The sequence below is a fragment of the Dreissena polymorpha genome, chromosome 10, assembly GCF_020536995.1.
Source record: "Dreissena polymorpha isolate Duluth1 chromosome 10, UMN_Dpol_1.0, whole genome shotgun sequence".
NCBI lineage: Eukaryota > Metazoa > Mollusca > Bivalvia > Myida > Dreissenidae > Dreissena > Dreissena polymorpha.
The window spans coordinates 65,969,887-65,996,541 of NC_068364.1; the positions used below are offsets into that span (position 1 = coordinate 65,969,887).

Below are 26,655 nucleotides of genomic sequence, written 5' to 3' on the forward strand. Positions count from 1 at the left end.
ACCGTTGTTTATTTTTGGTGTTTTCATTTCATATACACTTATATTAATTTTGTTAATGCAGCATCAACATACTAAAACAATTTCCCGGAAAGAGAAAACTAATGCATTTGAATATCAACCGTTCTTTCGTTTGACAACTGATCACGCATGTACAATGTGAACCTAAATTTAGTTTCAGCGCAGAATCGTTTATACGACAGAAAGACACCATGTTGTTTTACGGATCATTTCGGCTTACATGACTGGATGGGTCACGTAAAATATATAATATAAAATATATTTTTATAAACAACTGGTAGCAAGATGAGTTGCAGATAATTGGTCAGTAACCACATTTTAACTTACTCTTTAGACCCGTTAATTCTTTTCAGCTCAATTCAACAGTAAAAAATGCCCATAATATCACTTTAATGGAAGCTCTTTTTGCGTGCCAGAGCAAATGTAAATCCTCTTGAAAACGCGTTATTATCCTCAATATCAAATTCAGGAAATATGAAGGTCGAGAAACATTTTTAGTTGGGAAATCATAGTAATTATAAGCGGATATTATAAGATACAAGATTGTTAACGAGGCAATTGTTGATCCCACACGACGCACAATGCACGACGCATTACGGACAAATTGCAAAAGGCGATGACAAAAGCCTGGCATACAAAACATTAGATACAATAAAGAACTAATTATCAAAGCTGTGTTTACCTAATTGAAATGGTCAATGACATTCTTTAAGAGTTAAAATTGGGTAAGCTTTATATCGTCCTTTCCATACTCGAGGACATTATCCTCTTGGTTTCCAAGTTCTAAGCAAATCAACTCCATCTTAACTTGCAGGAAACCGATGGACATCACCTCAATAGCAGAAGGGGACCGGAAGTGCCTAGTATGTCAAGTGGTGGGAATGCCCCGTCCGTCTGTGTATTGGCTGAAGGATGGTGTTTGCATATCCACAAATCCACGCTTCCGGTCCGAGTACAGGGAGGATGGTTTTGTTCTCCTTTCAATCGACAAGGTCAGCTTGAAAGACGCGGGAACGTACTCGTGCATCGCAATCAATATCATGGGGTCGGCGGAAACAGCAACATTTCTTAGGGTAGAAGGTATTGTATATTTTATTATTCAATGTATGAATGATGCGTAGATAGCAGGAAGCCTGAACTAGATCTTCTGTTTTGCCACAATCCTATCCGAGTTGGAAAATTCGCGTAAATATTATTTATCAGGGGTTCGATCTCAAAACCAGAATAAAAACATAATATATAAATCTGCAATATCCCATTGATGCCAAATATTTTAAAAAAAATAAAGCTTTAAATAAATCTGTTTAATACGACATTCCACATATAAATAGCAACAAATATCCGATTTAATTAAAATATTGACTTAAAACACTTTTCAAATTCTAATAGCCACAAAGTCAACTTTATTATAGAAGAAGCTATTAAAAGTAAAAATTATACTAAAATAGATATAATTCTTATAGCCAAATGGCAACACAGACCTCAGTAAACGTGCATTGTTTCAAAGCAAAAATGATCCTTCCTATGAATGTTAAGTCCATACGCATGTCAGATAAGGCTATTATCTTCCAATTAATGAGAACTATAATACACCTGTTTTTCGTCATAGTCAGATAAGTTATTCCGTTTAAAAGAATCTTGGTACTAAGTCCAGTGTTTCTGTTCAAACTCTGCCAACAATTATAGGAATGCAAATACGGATGCGCTATTGATGTGTGAGTTTAATTTATTTATATAATTATTTTTATGTTAAAACCACAATTTTAAATTGTCAATTCTTAATGAATCTAATAGATGTTAAATTTTGTAACTCAATGAGTGCTGCGCCATTTTAAAACTGGTATCTGTCCCAGCTATTCTTTTACAATATAAGTACATATAATACTGACAGGAAAATAAGTCATATATATTTTGCGCGTATTTATTACAGAATTATGAATTGATCGTTAAGAAATTACATGCTTTGTAAACGATGGAAGGGCATTTCGATGTTCTTAAACGTTTACATTATTAAGTTTGTAAAACGTAACCTTAAATAATAAAGCAATTTATAATATGCCTAGATATACATTTACAGATATAATTGGTCAATATGACTTCATTTTAACGCCTCTTCAGACGTCAAGTAATAAATCATGGCAAATAAACCCATTCCTAAGACAGAACACGTTTCTATATAATGGCTTTTTTGTTATGCAACCTTCACACCAAACTGCATATTTCTAGAGGAAATTTATAGAGTAGTAAAACACAAAATACGTTATTTCGAATATAGGTTCAAGTAAATGGAAAACTATTTAAATATTAATATCGTAAAAACAAAGTGTGCACTAAATATTGCAATTCCTGCATTTAAAGAAGGTTTTGATTTGTTCAATTGCATCTTACATTCCTATCTGTTCATGAAAACACAGCAAATATTGCATGCATTTTTATGACTAGTATTTAAAATTTTAGAATGTAATTAATTGAAACACAAATTATTGTTCACGTTCTCGTATATTAGATCCAAGTTTAACAACTGCTCAGCGATTTGTAAGTTAATAGATGCACTTGAAGTACAAACCATGTGTGTGCTACTCGGTATACAAAGACATGGTTAAAACTTTTAAATGAGTTAAAACAACTTTGTATTTTATTTAGTTTATGTATAAGCATTCTTGCAGTCATTTCATTGTGTTATTTCAGAAAAGGAATTTTCAGCTATCGATGGCGTGTCTTCGGTGCACTTTATGCAATCGTTTACGGAATGTGAGAACAAAGAGACTGCAATAACATTAGAACCTTTAATTGGTCGATTTGACGAAGACATACTGTTAGTTTTGGACGCAGAGGAACCTTTACAAATAGAAAACATTTCTGTTGAAAGTAAAGTAGTTACGTTCGCAAATATTGCAACGAATAATAAGGATTCTTGTAAGAATAATAGGGATTTAGATTTTTGGGACTCATTGCTAAATGAGATCGATACTGAATCTCAAAAACATATAAACAATAACATTACAACTAAACTTTGTCAACCAGAAGCAATTAGCCATCTCCAAAATACCAGAACAAAAGAACCAAATGAACACACTTTTCAAACAGAAAAATTGACAGAACTACAAGCCATTAAAATGAAGAAAGAAAACCAAGATGACACAAATTCAAGGATTTTAGCGGGGATGTATTTATTTGATACAAGTTCAGATACTGACACTAATGAGAAGAAATATGGATTACCAGGTTTAGAACTTCGGCTTCGAAAGGAAACAGGTTCACAAGAGGACACATACACTTCGTACATGAGTGTTGACACCGAGTTTCAGAATGTTAAAGATCTCAATGCAGCAAACAGTATTCGAACAGTATCGCCAACATTAAATGCTGCTTGTAGACCAGACCCTCCGACTGAAATCGTGTGTGCACCTGATAAGTTAAGTACATCCTTTTTTACGGAAAACAAGCATGCAGATGATAATTATTTAAACCCACAACATGCTGAAATATATAATGAATTCATTAATTTGAATTCCAACGTTGACTGTGAAACATCAACACATCAGGTGAGCGAACATATGGATATTGATATTTCCAGATGTAATGATGACCCAAATGTACAAAATCAAATTTTTCACGAAGTCGAAGATTTACAAGATGCATTTAACTCAGAGATACTTACAGCAAAACCATTTTCAGTAAATGAAGAAATTCATAAAATAAAGAATGTAAAAGACATAAACACATCAAATTCAGGTAATGATTCATTTAGTAACGAAATACTCAGCACAAAACATAACCGACACAACGAAACACACCTAAACAACGATGGGCCTGGTCACGGACTACAAGAAAATGATGTTTCCATTGAAGATCTACAACGCGTATCAGCTCTTGACAAAGCATTAATAAAAGTAATTGAAGATATCTATGAAAATGATATAAATTTGGGTGGGAAGTGCTTTGAAACAAATGCAGTTTTACAAGACACAAACGAATTGATCAGAAAGCCAGATATACAATGCGCAACCACAGCATCAACGTTTCTTGGCCAACTTTTCATTAATCGAGATATTGTTGACCAAGGAACGCTTGTTTTAAGTGCAACTACAACAGACCACAACGATTCCTCAGTTAATCAAAGCCAAGAATTTATTCTCGCACAAACAGATGAGCACTACAAAGACTTATTTGTTGAAATAACGACATGGCCTGGTGAACAGGACCAACATAAAATGTATTCCAGATCCACTGAACAAGATAAAGCAACGCATAATTCTCTGCTTAATAAGCGATACAAAGACCAAGTTATAATAATTTCGGTTGAAAACAATCAAGTATTAGAAATTGCCAGCTTGGATGGCAAAGACCAACATGAAGTTGATGAAAAAGCAAATGAACCAATTACAAGTGTTTCACGGTTGAGTACACACAACCAAATAACAGGTTCAGCCATTTCGGAAGACAAACAAGACGACTTTATACTTGGTAGACCATTGCTTGAACAAGAACAAGACCTAGTCGTTACCAAGTCTAAGAAAGATGACAATGGCACATATACAGCATGGTCAGATGAAAGAGAAGACAATTTAGTTTCTAGATTATCAGAGGAGCATTACCATACCTCGGTTGTTTTACAGTCAGATGAAAACGACCATATTGTAAATGACGCAGCATTAGATTTTCACGACAAAGACGAGGTTGTAAAACAGCCAAACGAACAAAACGAAAACAAGATTTTAATCCATTTGGATGAACTCAACAAAAATGCAGTCATTACACATTCGCTTGAACAAATCCAGCACATACATGTTACTAGTTCGGATAAACAAGACGAACGAGAATTTATTGCAAAATCAGATGACCGGGAGCATGCAATCCTTGACACAGAAATTAATTATAAAGAAACAAGCCAAGCCGTTCCAGTATTACAAACAGAAGGCAATCACATTGGTTTACATTCCGGTACAAAATCAGATATAAAATCAGGTAATACGAACCAGGACACGTTTTTACAGTTGGATGAACGCGAAACATATATAGATGTTGCCATATCTGTAAAACAAGACACACTTGGTACAGGCTTAGATTCGAAAGAATCTTACACCCACAGGACAAGCCTCAGTATTCAGGAAAATGACATGTATGCGTCAAGATCCGAAACAGTTTACGCTTCTGTATCTGGACGCTGCCATAATTCGTTTAATATGATTGAAAATATGCACAATTTTGAAGACACTAATCACAAGAAGAGCGAAGTGGATTTGAAAATTACAACTTCACCCATTGAAGAAATGAACTGTTTGATGCAAACTATTGCAGAACAGACTCACGAAGACGATCCAGATAAAATGCAGCAAAAGAAATATGAAGCTGAAGAAACGTTTGATGTGAGTGGTCAATCTTGTTCAAATGATTCGTTAAGTTTTAAGGAGGATAACATAGTGAGCGAAGCGCACACAATAATTAAAAATATTCAGTCAAAACCAAATAAACCAATGCAAAGTGTGCAATGGTCGGATTGTTATACTTGTCAAATCGAACATATCGTTCTTACAGACGGCATTCTTAGCATCCAAAATGATTCACATATCATGGCGAAAGAAACGTATTTTACCGATTCAAATGTAAATCAAAACAGACATTTGGCGGGAAATGATGAAATGCAATTGAATGATATATCGAAGGATTTTGTGATGTTAGAGGACACTCCCATCGATATTTCTAATTTAGTAAATGTAACTGACTTTGTGAGAGATTACATAAACAATACACAAGACATGAGTTGGACACGCTCAGAAAGCCTTCAAATAGATCGATCCCAACAACTACCTCCGTATGTAACGGGACGTGTTTCAGGAACAGAAAGTAAACGATTGCCGTTGGCAAACGCTACTGTTACATACACAACGTTTGCTGAAAATAACTCATCTCCAAACGAAACCAGACAATCTGACACTCATTCTGATGACCAAAGTATAGAACTTGAAAAGAAAACTAACCATATTGATGTGACTGACGAAGCTGGAAATGTTATAGTTGAACTCCTCCATGAGTCTTTAGTGGAGGTACACCGTGGTAGTTTGTTGGAACTCACGTGGCAAATAAGAGGTAAAACTGTTTATGCTTATGCAAACGCTTGAATAGACGTTGTTCTAACATGGTATGGATTTGTTTGAATTGTGTATTACTTATATACATGAATAAAATGTATACTTTAACCAACAATATACGCATATTTAATAAATGTATTAATATCAATATTGGCTTTATTGCAAAAGTTTACCAGTAATCAACGTGAATATCCATTTCGAGTGTTGTTTAATTGAAAAATTATAAAATTTATGTTTAGAATTAATCAAAATAAAACGTTTATGAACTCGAACATATCTTTAACTTCAAACATAAGTCTACAGTGTTATTCGTGTGGTTTAGGAGTGCATATTTCCAAGGTCCATTTGATCAAGAATGGTGAGAGGATTCAACAAAAAGTTGGCATGTCCGTTCACAAGGCTGATGAGATCGTTTTCCTGCGTATCGCATCTGTCAGCGATGTTGACGAAGGAGACTATACGATCCAAGTTGAAAACGTCACTATCGAGGCTGCAGGGAAAACGTCCGTGAGAATCGTGTCCACCGAAACAGAGAAGTAATAATCTTTTCGAAAAGAAATCGTGTTCAAAGGATCTTAAGTCATGTTTGATATATTTTTTCTACATTAAGCACTTCAGATTGATCATTACTAATTTATTTATACATGTAGTCTTATATTTGAAGACGGTTTTATGTCCAAGAATTGCGAGTGAATCAACTTTTAAACTGTAAAGCAGAAGTATATAAACGGATCTGAATTTAAAATTAAATAATGTTAAGAAAAGATATGTGGGACACTAATACACACATAAACACAATTATGAAGTCATTTTGTTTTATAGAGCTGTAATTAAAGGTGAGTTATGGTTTGTAGTACTATTAAACCTAAAATTGCAATAAACCTCACAGTAGAGAGTACAATCCACCATCTGTTTTAAAACTATGTAACGTTTTACAGGTTTATGTGACTAGCTTAAGTCATTTCAGATTATTATGATCAAGTCTTTGTGTCTAAATAAATAGTACGACATGCATTACATGAATATACCATCAGCATAACATGAAAATAAATAAAAAAAAGAGCTAAATAGAATATTTTGAAATCAATGTTTTACAAGACCACATGGCAGTCATCGAAAGTATTCAGTCGGTGTCCAAATCTGTATTTGCAAATACATTTTCAACTGTTTCAGCTTTCCGGTCAATGAAGAGGAATGTAACTCAGCACCTCGGATAGAAATTAAATTTTCTGAAAGTTCGGTAAGTTAATACGAATATAAAAACTACATTTATTTCAAATAATTGGAGCTATTAGCCGCGTTTGACATTTTTTATTGGATTTATTTCATTTATTTTATTTATTTTATTTTCAATTCATACGTGTAACAAAATATAATACGCGTCAAGTTCGACCTGTGTCACTTAATTCTAAAAAAGAGGGAAGTCCCCAATTAAATTCTTGTTGTTCTAAATCATTGTTTACATGGGATAAATGATAAAATCGGTCCGGATTTTGAAATCGTGTTTTCTGCTAATTTTAATCGATTCAAGTTTGATTTTAGTTGCAATCGACCCAACGTCGACTCATGTCCAATTTCAAATTTGCCTTTAAAGTATGGTTTACAGATAACATTGCATTAACGACTTCACAAAAAGACGAATTATTACGGATGTGTGTTTAATATAAAAGAATAAAGTCAATTACGTTTACATGGATAACATACTTTTGTGATCGGTGTATATATTCATCACTCTTGTAACAATTCTAGTTCACTTTTCAATTAAGAAGCACGTATGCCTTTGCAGAGTGTTAATCTAGTCAAAGTCAACGCCGCTGAGTCTTTTGAAGATGAACTAAATCATGCAAGTGTAGACACAGACGATGAACTGGATCTGCTGGCAGCAAATGCACTACGCAGAACAGCGCTAGTTAGAACGAGGACGTTAGAACAAACGGCAAGTAATATTACTGCATGTTCATTCGCAACTTATGATCATTTTTCACACTGCTATACGTGCATATTTACCGCAATTATTTGTATGCCATCATCTACTAGATTACTCATTAAAGGCACCCGTTTCTTTCTATGAACAAAATATACACTTACATATATATTTTGTGCATATTGAGTCAACTGTTAACATAAATGTGCATAATTAATTATTAATACTTTTCCTGAATCGACTTTATTATTCAGATATTCAGATATTACTGATAGGTTATGTAACTTTTTTTTCATGTGTGTACGTTAGTTATGTAGGCATGTGTCTTGTTTAATGCATTTGTTTTATGTATCGTTGGCAATCGGTTCCTTGCCATAAATAAAGACCACATTGTATAGCAATGGTTGTCTCTCCTGCTAGAGCGGCTGAAGGTTCACAGTGTGTTTAGTTTTTGTAGAGTTTTTCTGCTACATTGCACTGTCAGCCATAGTTATTTTCAATGTAGGTGATGTCTAGACTGAATAATTCTGTTAGTTCAATCCTAATATTGCTTGATTTTGTATCGCAAGCGTCTCTATGTCAATTTCATTTCTAAGTTCGCTTCGAAGCGTCATTACTTTCTTATATAACAACTTGAAAACATAACATGACTCTAATTGATGCAGCCGATTTTATCTTTTTACGATCTTCCTTGCTAATTACATAACTTTTCTTAAATCATCGATTACCTTCCGTCTGGAAAAACATTCGTTATTGTAATAAAAAGGATTGTCTGCAATAAATTAAACATCGATTCCACAGATGCAACAATATATCGTATGCGAGTTTTATATATTTTTATAATATTCTTCAGTAACTGCCTCTGGTTGTTTATTTGGTCTGTATTTTTCAGGTGCTTTATATACCGCACCGATATTTGGTGAGTAAATTTTGCGTGTCAATTTAGATAATTAACATATTCTTCCTCTGAAGTTAGAAATGTCATCGCTCGCATCAATGCGTTGCAATTACTGTGATTGATTATGCATACAATAACTGCATGGTATCGTGACCTCTTATTAAACGTCTGTGACGTTTTATTTTATAAACGGACTGTTAACTTCACTGGCCGGTGAAATGTTTGAGCAAGCCAGCCCAGATGATTTTTTTTTTAAATATCCTTCTAATGTGTGCAGGTCATCTATTCAAAAATTGTAAAATATGTACAAAAGTATCGGTTTTAAAAAGTATGTATTATTTATGAATTTATGTATTTATGTATTTATGTGTATTTTTGTTTTTATGTATTTTTGATTTTATGTATTTATGTAGTTATTTACGTTAAAATACATAAATGTTCGAATTATACGTTATTTATGTGAAAGACTGCACCCGTTTACTTTTAATATGTTCTTTTACTTGTTACACTTAATGATTCCTCTATGTCATTGTGGTCTGTGTAGTTTTAGTGTTTCGCTTCCATAGATTTATAATATTAGGAAAAATAAATGCGTCTACAGTGTAAATCAGAGTATTACAAAGTACGCTCCCTTTATTTATTAAATTCATTCTCACGGTGTAAGCTAAACGATGATATTTATAATAAACAGCCAGTGTTACAAAGCTCCAAAGAGGCGCCAGTTGGCAATTTATTTTGCGAGACATGCACAAGTGATGCGTTACCCGTGTTTTGGGTGTTACTTACGTGAAACGTGTAACAAGCTGACAAATCTGATGTATAATGTCAAATCTGATGTAGAAGAACATAACATTGGATTTGACATACACCTTGCCCAGTCGGTCGATGTTTCCTTATTGTAAGCAATATGATATGTGTTATTGCGAGCAATAAGGCGAATACGCCCGAGCGAAGTAATCCATATGTGAATCCTGATATCCAAGCTCACATCGTTTCATATATTCCAATCTTATTATCGTAGGTTCTGTATTTATATAAAGACAATTAACAATTAACTTTTTCCATTATTTGGTATGCCAAATGCGCAGTTCTGTAGTTTTACGTCAAATGAAACACATACCCTACCCTACCATACCCTCATCATAAAAATCACAATTATTAATTTGTACTATTATTTCGACTAACAATGTTACGGTGAATACACAAAAAAGACGTTTCGTCCAATTACACATAATGCAACATTCCAAAACAAATAAAATTATATATACTGTAGACCATCATACTCAAGTGTGGCGCCCAAAAAGCAACTTATTTAATACCAGACGAAATGTTTTTGAAAGTTATACTAAATAATTTATTCCAACGAAATAGAGTTATAAGTACGTTCTAAAATGATAACATACATCGTGACAAACACTCTTACCAGTCCATTTAGAACGCCGCTCTTCAGTGCGCCGCCCAATAAAACACGTACGCGTTTACATTCGTTAACATTCGGTACCCCTCGCAGATTATCAATAATACTTATCCGATGTTTTACGGAAAGGGCCGAGAATGTGCAATTGATTCGTTAAAAGCAAATTTTCTTTCAATGGCTACACTAGGGCAATATGTCCAAAATTGTAAGATTAAAAAAATATACGACATATAATAGCGGTTCAAATAAGGCATCCGTAGATACTAAAGTTACTTTTGAAATTGTAGAATGGCTGTGGCGCAGTGCTTTTGTTTGTTAGTTTAAACCTATTTATTTTAGCTCGATTGCATAGAAAGTAATTCCTACTTATTTGAAATGCTCTCGAGTCCGTATCCTGGGCCTAGAACCAGTACTTGGTGTCTATATGGGAGATCGAAAGAACGCTCCCACAGCGGGGATCGAACCCGTGACCTCCCGGTCGCTAGGCGGACACCATATCCATAACACCACAGCGACCTTTTGTTTGTTGTGTTTTGTTGTTTTACGTCTAACGTTTAAGTGCTTTGTTAAACGGTTTGTCAATCGACCACTTGCCATAAATAAGTGATCTCGTGCTATTCGTGTTACGGTTTGTGTGCATATAAATTTTTGTTTTGTTTATAGTGAATATTCGTGTATACTAATTCGTAACCAGGCTCTTCAGATATGTCGCTAACATCTGTTGTGATATGTGAACGCCTCCATTTGAACCAACCATGTGCAAAAACCCAAACATATTTATTCAACGTGGGTTTGTAGCAGATACTCTTTGCATCGTGCACATTGTTTTTATTGATGATTCTGTTGCAATATGCGAATCCGCCTACATGTGCCATATGCCACACGAAAATAATGTTAAACTATCCGGGTATCCGCGTGTTAAGTATCGCAGCTGATAGATATCTGTGAAAATTATCATTTTCTGTGTTTGGAAATTGAAATAAATAAATTATTTATTTTAAATTGCAAACACAGAAAACATGATAATACATTATTATACAATATATACTGTTTTGATGATATGGTAGTTTGCATTATTAATGATGATTGTCCTGTTGTTGTTTTTATTCTCTGATGTTTTTTTTCTTTATTATTATTTGAATACAGAACTGCGTGAGTAACAATCTTTACTGTGTGTATGGAATGTAAACACATAATTGGCCCATCCGAGAATAGCGCGTAATGGTAATTACAATAGACATATGGTGTTTTATTGACTTAATTGTCAAAGAGAAGCTCCAGGGTTGCTTAATATTTTTGCAAATGGGTTTCAAACGTATGTTGAAATCTTGTGTTCGTACTAAAGCATAATGAAAAGTTATAAAATCTTTGTATTCTCAATTGTTTTGATCGCATTTTGATATGGGGCGTGCTCTGTGAAAATGGGGTTATATGCATGTTTAATTCCAGTTTAGGCGGAACGTGTCGTCCCTGATTAAACTGTGCGGACTGCACAAGCTAATCTGGGACGACGCTTTACGCACATGCATTTAACCCCCTTTTCACAGAGCACGGCTCGTATCTTTTAACGAAAAGCAGTGCTGTTCCAAGAATTAACGCGAACTTAAAGAAATATTAATTGTTACTTCAAAAACTATGTTACACCTTTGTAAAAAAGTAAAACATCCGTTATAAACACATAGTGAAATTCAAACAAAATTTGAAACCATCTTACGCATCTTTATATATACGGGCCCATAAATTCTGTTTGCACAAACTGTATATTGTATTTACCTCGCATGCCTCATACACAACCCCGCCTGAAATGATCGTTATCTGACAGCGAGGTATTTTCAGCCACGCGGCTTATCAGTAAAATATTCCAGGTAAATGTGAGAAATCGCGGTCGCCATAGGAACACCGTTTCAGAAGAGACTTCGGCAACATCAGAAACGTTGGTTGATAAAATATATTGCTTGTTTTAATGTTTTCTTGCGGATTGTTGGATATATAATAAGTTTTAATTTATACTTATGTTTTCTTATTTCATTAAGTATTTAATCATATTAAACTTTCTAAGGCAGCGTGCTGTGCTCTTGTTTTTAACTGGAATTATTGATTAGATCGTCATTAAAAGGTATATTTATAAGGTACACAAATGGTAAAAAAATGGTGCTAATAATAAAATCATGATAATCATATTATTATCTACCAATATAAATGAGCCGTGCTCTGTGAAAAAGGGGATTAAATGCATATGCCTAAAGTGTTGTCCCAGATTAGCCTGTGCAGTCCGCACAGGCTAATCAGGGACAACACTTTCCGCTTAATGGTATTTTTCGTTTACGGAAAGTCTCTTCTTTGCATAAAAATCCAGTTAAGGCGAAAAGTTTCGTCCCTGATTTGCCTGTGCGCACTGCACAGGCTAATCTGGCACGGCACTTTACGCACATGCATTTAACCCCCTTTTCACAGAGCACGGCTCATTAATGAAACAGCGATTTAAATAATAGTATCACATGGGACACAGTTTATTATAATGTACACACAGCTATCAATCCTAAGTAACAATGGTACACTAATTTAACCTTATTTCGACGAAAATTAATATATTAACGTTTAAAAGCAATTATGAACAATAACTTTTATAACTACTTGTTTGAGCGATAAATATGAAAAAACTTACGTCTCGTCTCTGCCATATGTGAAATGCATTATCATTGCATCCCCAGCGAAGTATTTGTGGATGTGGGTGAATTACGTAAAAGCGATGTAGCAAAGGATCCTTACTTGCCAATTACATTTGTTTACAGACTTGGGGCAACAGTGATACAAACAGCGAGGAATGCAGGCAGAATAACAACACACCGTCTGAGACGTTAGATACATCAGAAACACCACTGGTCGCTGAGGATAAAGGTCGGTGAATAGAAACACAGAATGATTACCTAGTGAATTTATTCAATGGTTTCATTGGCATTTTATTAGATATTATTTGGTATTATTGTTGTTTTTAAAGGTCCCATTTTTCTTGTTATAGAATTATTACTAACAAATGTGGACAGTGTTGTGTCGATAGTTGATTTTATAGTTCTCTCTATTGTGTGTGCGACGATTGTCTGTTGGATCTGTGAATTGTGTTTATTTTATTAAAACCTTTTTTTCAACTTGTTTCTTATATTTTATTAGTATGTATTGTTCATTATTCTTTAAATCTTTATATAATGAATCGTTTTTTAACTGATTCATTCAGCAAATGGCATGCAGAATATCAGCCCATCAGTCGCATTAAGAAATTTGAAGATTTGAATGAGGAAAAAAAACTTGCCACACGTAAAAATATCATTTTATTTGTGCGATAAGTTCATGTCAAACACAATGAATTCACTGTTATACCATAATACTATGTACAAAGCCACTGTAAAATTATAGAAATCCCCACAAAAATCTTTTTCATCAACCCTATAGCTACTATCGACGTCTTCGTCGTGGTCAGTTAATTTTGATTAAATGTCTGAATACAAAAATAATCAGTGTTAAACAAATAAAAATCAAACCATCACAATAACTTGACGCAAAATATCAAAATATAAAGGCTGGAATGTTGAAACTGCAGTTACGTTAAAACACACCTAGAGAAGCAACGTTTTGATTGCAAGCCAGGATGCTTATCAGTATCTCAACGTCGATCTGTTTTAACGATCTACAGAATCAATGAGTCATTGACACGTGCGCTATAGGAACTGGAATGATAGCCGAATAATGCGATAGCTAATAAAGTAGTTATGCGTATTCCAACATGTAGTCTATAATAAAAAACCTTGTATGTAAGTGCCCTATCGGTTTTTTATCATTTATTACAATTTGATATCCCTTCGTCCATCAGTATGTTTGTCCATACTAACGATCAGCCATCCGCCCGTCCGTCTGTCCGCCCGTGCGTCCGTCTTCCCTTAGTTCATCCGTTCGAAACTTTTATAAAATTTAGGATATTAAGAATCGGCAATATGAAGTTGATGTTTACATTTTTTTTCACCAATATCATGGCCAATAATACTATAACATAATACAACTAAATATGGTTCTTTTTAATAGGTCAAACAATAAGATCACGATATCGGGTATACATATTAGCCTGTAGGTTTGTGCATTGTTCATCTATCAACTTCTCCGCCTGTTCGTCAGTACGCCTGCCGTCTTCAAAAACGGAAATAACTCGAAACGAACATATGATAATGAAACTTGAAAAATCACATTTACATTTACAGCACGATTATGCGTGACGTTTGAATGAACCAAATGCCGTAGTAATGAATTATATCCAAAGCACATAGACCTTATATTGAGAGTTGGTATGCACGGATGAGTTATGCGATGTTTATGCGCAACTTACAGAGGTCAAGCGTGTGAAATGAAATAAGAAAGACTATTTTATTTATTTTCATTTTTTTATTTCAAAAATGACGCTTACTTTTCAGCCATATCAGTACAAAAGTGATTAGTGATAATTTCGTATTAAAATTCTATTTATATCTCGAGAGATTATTTCGTATTAAAATTCTTTTTAAATCTCGACTTTTCTCCCCACAATTTTTTTATTGGAGATGTCATCCCGCTAAGAAATTTCGCAGCGGGTTAAGTTGAGATATAGAGCGAATATTAATACAAAATAAACAATAGTAACTTTTTTGATGATTTGGCTGGAAAGTGAGTGGCATTTTAACAATTAATGTTAATAATGAAGGGTATTAAACGGCGAAAAATACCTACCTTGGAATGGACGTCACAATCTTGACTACCGGTATTACATGCTTACTACAACTTAAACCTTAGTCCTAAAACTACTGTGACAAATGTACATAGGACGTCGTAATGAACTGTTACTCGTGTACTTATAAAGGTCAATAGGACAATGACCCAAGTAGTATATTGAGTGAGACTTTCACCTTTATGGGAATATTGTATTGGTTGCAAATTAAAACATATACATCCCATACGAAATGGATATGATTTGATACGGGTAACCAATCTGCATAGACTAGCATAAGACATACTCAAGCGCTCGGCGCGGTTTTATGTCGAGAATAAACATATTTAACCCATTTATGCTTAGTGGACTGTCCCATCCTTCTAAATTGGATCAATTTATTTCCAAAATTAGGGACGTCTTGTATATATTTTTTCCTATATTTAGAATATTTCTTACAGAAATTCCTTTTAGCAAATAGCGCAGACCCTGATGAGACGCCGCATCATGCGGCGTCTCGTCTGGGTGTACGCTGTTTGCAAAGGCCTTTTTTCTAGACGTTAGGTATAAATGGGGTAAAAGTGTTAAAACAGTTTCAGAGAAAACAGTACATCCATGCGTTCAGTTTTAGCCATGCGCTTTTCTGTCAGCTGTCTATAAATATTATTACTTAACCATAGAATGAATGCTGACTATTTTCTGTTAGGATTTCTTTTGTCTTCGTGTTCTGAGCATCACCGATGCATGTTTATTATTTTATATCAGATTTGTCTGCCTACTCCAAAAATTGGCTGACATTCAAATACCTCGAATATGATGTTGAACATGAGGCTTCCTATGATGTATCAAAGTCGAATGAAACATGCAATTGCGTTGCAATGATACCGTACAACAAACAGGGTTCTAGTAAACACCGATGAGTAAACATGACCCGGGGCCTGTCTTCACCAACCGATTCTTAGACTTGAGTCTTAAAAAAACGAAAATTCTTATAAATTGTGTGTTCTATAATTATATGAAAGAAAAGTCGAGCAGGGCAGTAAATACCAATAATAACATCACTATTGATATAGAACAGTTTATTGCCACTTAATGGCAATGCGTAAATGGCAAAATGTGCAAACAGCATAAAACCACAACAGCCGTGAGTAGGAAAGGCCTTCAATTAAATATAATTTTCTAAGGTACTACAAGTTATTTTATCTGATTTTCGCGCGCTGTTAAAATGGCGATACTGTATGGGACCTGTTCACGTTTTGATAAATTAGCAAACTTGAAAAAAACAATCAGATTTTCAAAGTTTCAGTGTATTTATGTGTTTTTTTACAAGGAGACTGTAATGCCGAACATTTACCATGCTCTTAAATATCAATATCCATTTTATGCATCTTTTGAAAAAAACTGAAAATTATAAAGCGTTACAAATGCGAAACGATTCAATGATTTGGAAAGTTCTGTTGTTATCGTTTCGTGTGTTTACAGCATGACGATTGCTTTCATATAGTAAAAAATACATCATTTGGATAAACAGCACGGATAGTCAAGTGGTATGAGCCCAAGACTTTTACTTTAAGGGTCAGTGGTTTGAGCACAGGCGTGGATTACTATTTTTCTTTTAACCTCCCTTTTTACTTTCTTCGCCTTACACCGTATTCCATGCACTTATGTACGCGTACTCTTTGCTTGCTTTATTATTGCACAGAACTTTGTTAAATAATTCAACTAATATGAACACGAGCATCGTCGTAACGCGAAGCATAACTTAAGGCAATCACGCAAAAAATTAATTACATCAAATACAGTTGGCAAGTACTAGCTTGGGTTTCATCTCTTTATGCCCCCCCCCCCCTTCGAAGAAGAGGGGGTATATTGCTTTGCACATGTCGGTCGGTCTGTCGGTCGGTCGGTCGCTCTGTCGGTCGGTCGGTCTGTCGGTCGGTCGGTCGGTCGGTCATGAAACTTCATAGGTACATTGATCATGACTCGCAGATGACCCCTATTGATTTTGAGGTCACTAGGTCAAAGGTCAAGGTCACGGTGACCCGATATACTAAAATGGTTTTTGGGTGATAACTTAAGAACGCATACGCGGCCAACAGGGCGAACTCTGAACAATATAACTGAAGCAACTGGTTTGTAATCCTACATCTATAATTATCAGTCAAATGAAACATCATCATCTGAGTAAAATAAAGTGGATCAGTAAAAATATTATCAGAATATGAGATTGTTTTGTATATTTTGTATATTAAATATTGTGTTAATGTTTAATTTTGTTGATTAATATAAATATAAGCAGGACAGGGGAGGTAATATACTATTATATCTTTCTTATATACAGGGGAAACAAATAAAATAAGTTTAAATTTCATGTTTAATAAATAAAGGATATTTGTTATTGTCAGTGTGAGATCATTTGTTATTTTTTTTATTGTCCCTTGACATATTGCTTTTATATTTTGCATACTTGTTTACCAACATCACCCAACCTATATTTCCCCCCAACCTCACCCCAATTTTTTTTAAACATCATCTCATAAATTACCACACCCCACATCATGCCCCCCTCTCACCCCCACCCCCTACCCCCCCCCCCAATTTTTTTTTAAAACATCTAATTAATTACCACACCCCACATTATACCCCCCTCTCACTCCCCCCTAAACCCCCCCCCCCAAATTTATTTTTTTAAAACATATAATAAATTACCACAACCCACATTATACCCCACTCTCACTCCCCCCTACCCTCCTACCCCCCAAAAACTTTTTTTTTTCCTTTTTTTATTTTTGAAAGATCGTCTAATAAATTATTGAATATGAACAATTTCCCCATGATGGCTTACGTTGTACTGTCAAGCACTCGAATAGTCGAGCGCGCTGTCCTCTGACAGCTCTTGTTAGGTCACAAGGTCAAAGGTCAAGGTCACAGTGACTAGAAATAGTAAAATGGTTTCCGGATGATAACTCAAGAATGCTTACGCCTAGGATCATGAAACTTCATAGGTACATTGATCATGACTGGCAGATGACCCCTATTGATTTTCAGGTCACTAGGTCAAAGGTCAAGGTCACAGTGACTCGAAAGAGTACAATGGTTTCCGGATGATATCTTACATTAGGTCAAAGGTCAAGGTCACAGTGACAAAAAACGTATTCACACAATGGCTGCCACTACAACTGACAGCCCATATGGGGGGCATGCATGTTTTACAAACAGCCATTGTTTAATGTTCGCGTTTCTTTCTTGTTATGCAGATATCAGTACAACCATGCCTGAAAGACGCAAGATGAAGTCCCCCAGTCCAAAGATGACGAGCACCCCAAAGATGAAACGGAAAGAAACAGGGTCAGACTCCACTACCGATGACATTCAGAAAAGACTGCGATTTAGTGAAAGCATGTCTCCTAAGAAAGGTTTGCTTGTTTCTAAGATCCAATATCAAAATGAATAATCGTCAATTTCGAATCGCGGTATGTTTTTGGTACTGTTTTAAATGGAGTTGGTTATTTTCTCGTTTACAGTACAAATATTAGCATACACGAAGTTTATTATCGTACTTCGTAGAGATTACTCGATTTTTATTTGATGAATTATTCCACATTCTGACCGGGTATTTTTTCCGTTCAGCTGTTGTGTGTTGAGCCCCTACACGATACCCTCTTGTTTTCAGTATCAATATTATTATAAATTTATTTGGACGGTGCTTTGTAAAAAAGGGGTTCCATTCATGTGCGTAAAGTATCGTCCCAGATTATCCTGTGCAGTTTGCACACGCTAATCAGCGACGACTTTTTCCGCTTGTATGATGATGTTTCCGCTTGTATGATGATGTTCGTTTCAAGAAATTCTCTTCATAGCAAAAACCAAGTTTAGGCGAAAAGTGCATCAAACCCCCTTTTCACACAACGCGCCTCATTTTATTATTTATCTACACATCGTTTAAAGACCAAAGACATGGTAAGGATTTGTTCGATGTTTCACAGACGTTTGACAACACCAGTCAATCAGACCATTTATCGGAGTACAAGACTTTTTTATTGCGTCAACTCATCAAGTAACATTTATCTAAATGGCATTTCAGATTATTTGCTAGAGCATGAAACACAGTTTTATACCACGAAGAAAGTATAGCAAACTTCAATACATGTATACCTTATATAATGATCATCATCAACTACAAAAGTCCGGCAGATCATATACCGGAATGTTTACTTGTCACATTGCAGAGTTTACATCTGCAGACTCGGTGGACTTAAAGGCAGAATACAATGACGGCACAACTCGGCCCATCTTCAAGAAACGACTTAAGAGCTTCAGTGCCAACAGTGAGTGGCTTTTAGCACGAGTTTATACCCGTCTTTCCGGAATCGGCGAATGCAGTAATATCAACAGCCGATACGAATGTTTGGGTCATCTAAAGTGAAGGAAATACTTTCCCAATTGCAATCTTATTATTTTGAACGAATTGAAAGGACTTAATTCCTTACCCATTGTATTAATTGTGTCATGAATAGATGCTTCGGAATGCGGTAATTGAAATAAGGATATATAACCCTTTATAGTAGTAACGAATGCATGTCTTAATTGAAAATAAAGCACTGTTCTTGCTTATATACTTAGAAGATGCAATAGCTCATAGTTATGATATTTTATTTACACGTTTCGATATGTCGGTGTTGACAGCTGGGGAGATGGCGCAGCTGGAATGCACAGTTTCTGGTTCCCCTTTGCCTAAGGTGCTCTGGTTGAAGAACAACCGGCCTCTTAAGGCTAGCGACGGATGCAAAGTTATCGTCGACGAGGGCACGAATATCCTCGTGTTCCCGTCCGCACGTGACGAAGACGTGGGCACGTACACTGCACGTGCAATGAATGTGAATGGCTCCATCATGTGTTCGGCGGAATTCACTCTCAATGATGGTAAGGGGGGGGGGGGGACAGATTTCATTGAATGCTTAACATCGTGATATTTATAGTTTATATACTATGCAATTGAATGTTTTTGCTAGTTACCAATACAAAGAATCAATTGATAGCTAATTCATCAAAACTTAAAGCCCTTCAACGAGCATCTAAACTTAAGTTGAACTTAAGTGATTATTTCAGATCAAATGTACACTGCGAGATCCAGTGGGTCTGCTTACGAATTGATATAATTTATATCCTTTATGCAATTTTAACTTGGTTTAAAATATGTATGCCACAATAAATGTGCATGCAATGTCCAGAGGCCTACGGAATTGCATGAATGCAATGCAGTTGTGTAAGTTCCCAAAAGGTGCTTAGTAAATATCGGTCCTTTACTCATAATAATCAAGAAGTAAGAAGACTAAAGTTATCAACAACAAAAAAACGTATCCATCCTGCATATATTTCAACTACCGTGACATTTGATTTATAACGACTCACGTGCGTAAATGGCTTGCAGACCCCTGAGAGCTCATCATCATTTGCATAAGAGACCTTGTAGACTTCTCGCCTCTGTAATGACTTAGTTTGGTCTACCAATAATCGAAATACTGGTGTCTTTCACATAATGAAATCATAATGAATTTTATATGATTTTTATACATATACATGTAATACAGTTCGGCCTTTCCTCATTCACAACACTGTCTGACCTGCCGTTCTATGAATATCGTACGATACATCTTAAGACAAAATAATGTATTTTGTTTAAACAATACTATTTTGTGTGTTTTGTTTTAATGCATCGAAATCCCAGGGCTTTTTGCAACACATTTTAACCCAGTTCTTGGGTAGAACCAGTACCTTGTGTCTTTTGTGTATATTTGTAGAACCCTTCCGCGGGTACCCATGACTTCCCGGTCGCTAGGCGGGCACCATATCCACTGTGAAAATAATGTATATTACATTTCTAACTATTCTTATGATGTTCGGTTTATGTTAAGGCACCTCACTGCCCGCCATGCCGATCACGGACGGTCCGATGGACATGGACTTCACAACGCCTGCCTACTTCTTCCAGATGTCCAGCTGCGAGGTAGCGGAGGGCCGCCTCGCCAGGTTCGACTGCCGCGTGGTGGCCTACCCCAGACCGGAAATCGTCTGGTAAGCGTTAATATGTCTATTACTCTTTCGGTGGTCTGGTTTGACTGCCGCGTGGTGGCCTACACCAGAACGGAAATCGTCTAGTCAGTTGTAGGGTTTCAATTAACCTAGAAAGACCGGAAATCGTCTTCTAAGCTTTAAAATGTTAATTATTCTGACCTTTGCCATGTTTGACTGCCACGTGGTGGCCTACCGGTAAGTTGTTGTGTTTTATTTACATAGAAAGACCGAAAATCGTCTGGTAAGCTTTAATATGTCAGTTATATGTAGCTGCTATGTTCGACTGCCGTATTGTGGTCTACCCGAGACCGTTTGGCACGTCTGTATTGTTTTTAATTAGTCTAGCGGCTTGAGCGTCCGACATTAGACTTTTCGTTTAGGCATAACATTTGCCACAATAATCATTAGAGTTCATGCCTGTTAATCAACACTTTTTACGGTAAAGCATTGGTGATTTGAATTTTGAAGTTTCTTGAACAATGCATTTATATTTATCTATACATAAATACCCGCGTTTTAGATTTGTTACATGCTCATTGTTTTGTTTGTAAATATATTCTCAATGCTCTTAAGAAGTCTTTAAGAAATTAAATGAATAAATTTAAAAATAAAATATATGCTTATATAAACATCTGATTTAAAACGTTAACATTATAACTTGTTAGCTAAATAATAGCATAATGAAAAATACAGATTATCTAATAAGTGTCTTATTTTAGTTTTCCATTTTGCCTAGTAAACTTAATAATTGTAGATTAAAAAAATACAGTTAAAGAATTGTTTGCATTGAAAACATATTGCTTTATCAGGATGCGAGACGGCAAAGTGATTGACACCAGCGACAGATTCAAGCTCCTTAACTTTAACAACGAGATCTACTCGCTCCTCATTCAGGACGTGAAACTGGGAGATACGGGCCGCTACACGTGCTGGGCACGCAACAAGTTCGGGGAGGCCATGACGGAGGCGTACCTGAATGTGATCAGTGAGTCTTCATCCGTCATCATTTAAAATGAATTCTAAAAAAACACATTAAAAAAGTCTTCATTCCTATTCTTTTAAACGTACTCGGACTTTGCTTCGGAATTTTTACTCTTCCATAGCTTTCGATAATGGATAAATTCCCATTTATCAAAATAATCACAACCATAGCATATTAATCAATTATGTGCATGCTCTTTTTGTGTAAAGCAGTTAAATTACAAAACACACTGGATATTTAGAAGTGACGTTCAGATCATATTGAACATTGAATTTAATATATCTTTTTATAAATTGTGTCGTCTGCTCAGGCCTAACAGATGACAAAGACGAGGGGGATATCGCGCCGAAATTTCTGACTCGGTTTTACGATCAGCAGACGACAGAAGGGACCGCCACGGAATTTCAGTGCCTGGTTACCGGCCGCCCGGCGCCAGATGTCGCTTGGCTGCATAACGATAGCGAGATTGCCGCTGGTGCCGAGATCCGAACGAGACGCCAAGATGGCCTCCTTAAATTGGAGATTAAGAAGCCTCGTTTGGAACATTCTGGAACGTTCACTTGTCAGTTGACGTATGTGCCTAATCAGACTGTCTAAATATGTTATTTAAATAATGATTATAGAGGTTTTATGTATACCAACATCCTCGTTCAGTAATTTCGAGGAAACACTTCATGAAATGATTTTGCAACACTTTGATCGTAGTATGCAACTTATTTCACTAGCCTTAATACAGGGGTTTGTTTCAAAAGCGTTATCATGGTATTTTCAACAAAGCACTGTTTTTAAATTCCAAAGTCCAAAATTAAACAATCATGCGGTCTAGCGCCGGTATTTTACCACTCGTTAGCGTGAAGTGAATTTGGTTGCCGCAGGAACCCACTGGGCGAGGCGGCGTGCAGCGCCAAATTGACGGTGGTGGAGGACAAACTGCGCGGGAAAATGTTGCCCAAGTTCTTGCGCAAGTTCGATCACGTGACCGCCAAGGAGGGGGAGGAAGTGACTTTTACCAGCGTCATCGTCGGCGAGCCCACACCTGATGTCACGTGGCTTTTCGATCATAGGGAAATCAGTGTAAGTTTGAGTTAAAAACAACATCATTCGATCAGACAAACACCTCGTTTCATAAGACTAAGTTTGTTTAAAGATTTAAACCTGTATAGGTTTACGGCATATGAACTATGACGCATGGATTATTGTTTGTTTGAAAACCATTCTCAAAATAGTAGTTAAACAGTTCTTCGTCCCTCGATTGCCAAAATATTAAATCAGCATATATGCATGGAAACCTGATAAGCCCCTCCTGTATAATAGACATGTGATGAATATAAATCCTTTCTGCATTAAATACATAATATTTTTCAAACATGTTTTGCATAATTGATAATGTCGGTGCATAAACAAACCTCAATATCAATCCCATCGTAGGTCGCGATGTCAGAACATAAATATCTCGTAAATATTTGGAATATACATGTAAATCTTTAAACCAAGACAGCTTTCGCATGACTCTGCATTGTTCTCTATTTTACATCATAGGAGTCCAACCGTCGGTTCGTGATCCGTCGTGAAGGCGACGCGTACACGCTGACCATCAAGCACGCGCGCTTTGACGACGCCGGCAAGATCACGTGCAAGGCTAGCAACGAGGAGGGGGAAGTGTACTGCAGCGCCAACCTTCTCGTGCGCGAGAGCGTCTTTACGCGGGACGCAGATGAACTGGGGTGAGAAATCATTTCGTTTTGTGTCTGCACATTGCAAGTTTAACAATATGTTAATAAAATGAGCAAATAAAAGTGTCTATAACATGATAACACAATCAAGTCACTTACAGACAAGAAATGACACTTGACTTTGCTTTTGTTTGTTTTAATGGGGGAAAGAACACGCACAATTATCGCTTACTGTCTTTTGATTTTGAATGGAGAAGATTCTTAGAGTTATTGACCTTTTTCAAAGTCAATTATCTATCCTACCTACGCAGTAATTTTCAAATAAATTCAAATTGTTACCATTAAAAAAACTCGCGTACTGGGTTTATCCTCACACATAGAACGTTCACTCATCCTGCTTAATTGCTTTCAGAATCAAGGGACTGGACGAGACGGACTCGCGTTTTGGCTACGTGCCAACGTTTACCAAGCGTCTCCATGACGTGGAGGCCAAGGAGGGTTCACGAGCCACTTTCGAGTGTCGCGTGATGGGAATTCCCGACCCGGAGATCTGCTGGTGAGCGTTGTAAATGTCGCAAAAATTAATTTTAGGGTAACCATGTTACGTACGCGGCGCACAGGTCTACACGAATTAGGAGTTCAAAGATGACACTCGTAAGTCTTTCTACATTTGAATTACACAAACGTAGTTGTTAACACAGTTAACGTCAAGGTCAAAAAGTTGCAAGGTCGACGTCACAATTTATTATCTCATGAAAGGTTTATATGTATGAGACGCCATAATGAAATTTCGAATAGCCTGTGTTGTTCTAGCGTCTGGCGTTTAAACAACTAGAGCTGGCGCCCTCATGGGTTCACCCTTGATATTTCAGAACTACAAATTGTTATTTATTCGTCGAAAAAACAGCGTAGATTTTTTCTATCGCGCAATCCACTTTCCATTCACCAGGATGAAGGATGGACGGGTGATAAGCCCCGGCGGCCGGTTCCACATGTCGAATGAGGGCGGCACGTGCCACCTCGTCATCGATGACGTCATGTCACAGGACGCCGGCGTGTACACGTGCATCATCTCCAACAACCAGGGAAAGTCGTCCTCGACAGCGGCCCTGAAACTGAACGGTAAATTAACGTTAAATTGGTTATTTTCTGCAAAGATGCTATTTAACAGTACACCGGGTAATCTCAAGTATACTGCAAAGTACCCCAGGTAGAGAAAATATACTAAAAGTACCTCGGCGTATTGTGTTTACCGTTGAGCTTGTTTTTCCTTTGTTTTACCTATGCCAAGTTCTAAAAGAATGGGTTCTATAGCGTCACCGCAGATTCTTAGAACAGTTAACTACCTACGGATCTCAGATGAGCGACCGAGGACCATTGGTCTTTTTGTACAAAATAAAATTTAACTTAATTTGAAATATAGCCTTTTCTTGTCACTGTTGTTTTAATAAAACACCTACGTTAACAAAACATCTTGCAATTGGAGTGATTAAACAGCCCGTCATATTGTATTATAGAAAAAGAAAAGAAAGAAAGAGCTACCCCAGAAACGTCGCTGAAAGACGGTAAGTAGCCTACTTCGTCATTCGATTAAAAACTTAATGACATTAACTTACATTCATTTAACACATCAAATATCCACAGCGATGATGTGCCTGGAATAAATATGGTTAGATTTGCCATCAAATCTTTTAACCCCTCCCCATCACTCTTATTTACTGGTCAAAGGAGGTGACCCAGCTTCAATTTTAGGTCACCTGATCACGAAGTTCACATAATTGGCAATCAGGGCCACTCTGTGCCCGATGTCTTTCGTCGCGCGTCAATGGCCGTGCGCCGTCAGCTCAGTAACACTGTTGATCAAATTTGGTCAGAATGTTTATCATGACAATATATAGGTCGATTTTGGAGCTTCGACACGTGTATCCACGAAATAGGTCACCGGGTTAAACCTTAGAGAAAGAATATCATTCTAGATGTTATAAGTATTACTCAGTCGTGATTAAAAAATTGTCCGAATGTTTATCTTGGGAGAAATTAATCTGAGATCGAATCTGGGTCACGTGTTTCCAAAAACTAGGTCACCATGGCAACTCTTAGATAATCCTTGTTACCATCCTAGAGACCACTTTGAAGGCTCAACCTTGATAAGGTTAAGGTCTCTTTCTCTTTTCTATTTTCTATGTAAAGTTTAACACCATGTAACAATTGTTAATAACTCTTTGTAAAAGATGCATTGTCACTGTATACTCATGTGTCACTATATTTGTGATTTGAGCTTAATAAAGGTTATGTTGTTGTTGTTGTTGATAAGACTTTGGATCACGAGGTTTTAAAAAACTGTCTCACGATGTCGAGTCTTCAACACGTGATGATCATTGAACTATGGTGATTGTTTTATTGGGGTGCGGATGTCATGATCTCCCAAATATTAATGTATTAGACATTGGTCAGTTGTTTAAAGAAGACTTAAGGTTAACAAGAATTTCTCTCTGGGTAATTTCTCTAAATTTTCTTGTTTTGTTTATTTGATGCTGACGCCATATGGTATATACCAGGTATTAGCACCGACAGAGGGCGTCACTCGCCCGACAGACGTCAACAGCAAAAGGAGATTACGCCCACGCGCTCTCGTTTCCTTGACGACGTGACGTCAAAGCGCGCGTATCCGGATATTGATACGCCTACGAGCTCTCGTTTCCTTGACGACGTGAAGTCAAAGCGCGCGTATCCGGATGATACGCCTACGCGCTCTCGTTTCCTTGACGACGTGACGTCAAAGCGCGCGTATCCGGATATTGAAAAATACGAAGGTACGTCGTGTTTACTAGTTAACTTGTTGTTGATTGC

General features: G+C 36.4%; 2 protein-coding genes across 2 annotated transcripts in view; both read left to right on the forward strand.

The window, feature by feature from the left end:
• Positions 1–839: 839 nt before the first annotated feature.
• Positions 840–13,255, forward strand: LOC127849187 (muscle M-line assembly protein unc-89-like). The gene is made up of 6 exons (XM_052381907.1): positions 840–1,098; positions 5,857–6,108; positions 6,433–6,646; positions 7,284–7,350; positions 7,897–8,046; positions 13,142–13,255. Exons 1-6 carry the CDS (start codon positions 840–842, stop codon positions 13,253–13,255), a joined length of 1,056 nt encoding a protein of 351 aa, XP_052237867.1.
• Positions 12,268–26,655, forward strand: part of LOC127848620 (titin-like) — a 94,775-nt gene continuing 80,387 nt past the window's right edge. The window contains exons 1-14 of the mRNA XM_052381182.1: positions 12,268–12,465; positions 13,142–13,247; positions 18,333–18,491; positions 19,305–19,403; positions 19,762–19,998; positions 20,991–21,150; positions 21,960–22,135; positions 22,443–22,704; positions 23,008–23,206; positions 23,672–23,856; positions 24,218–24,361; positions 24,755–24,927; positions 25,323–25,370; positions 26,364–26,618. Coding sequence (XP_052237142.1) covers positions 18,347–18,491; positions 19,305–19,403; positions 19,762–19,998; positions 20,991–21,150; positions 21,960–22,135; positions 22,443–22,704; positions 23,008–23,206; positions 23,672–23,856; positions 24,218–24,361; positions 24,755–24,927; positions 25,323–25,370; positions 26,364–26,618 — 2,083 coding nt within the window. The 5' untranslated portion in view covers positions 12,268–12,465; positions 13,142–13,247; positions 18,333–18,346. The remainder of the gene's footprint in view (positions 12,466–13,141; positions 13,248–18,332; positions 18,492–19,304; positions 19,404–19,761; positions 19,999–20,990; positions 21,151–21,959; positions 22,136–22,442; positions 22,705–23,007; positions 23,207–23,671; positions 23,857–24,217; positions 24,362–24,754; positions 24,928–25,322; positions 25,371–26,363; positions 26,619–26,655) is intronic.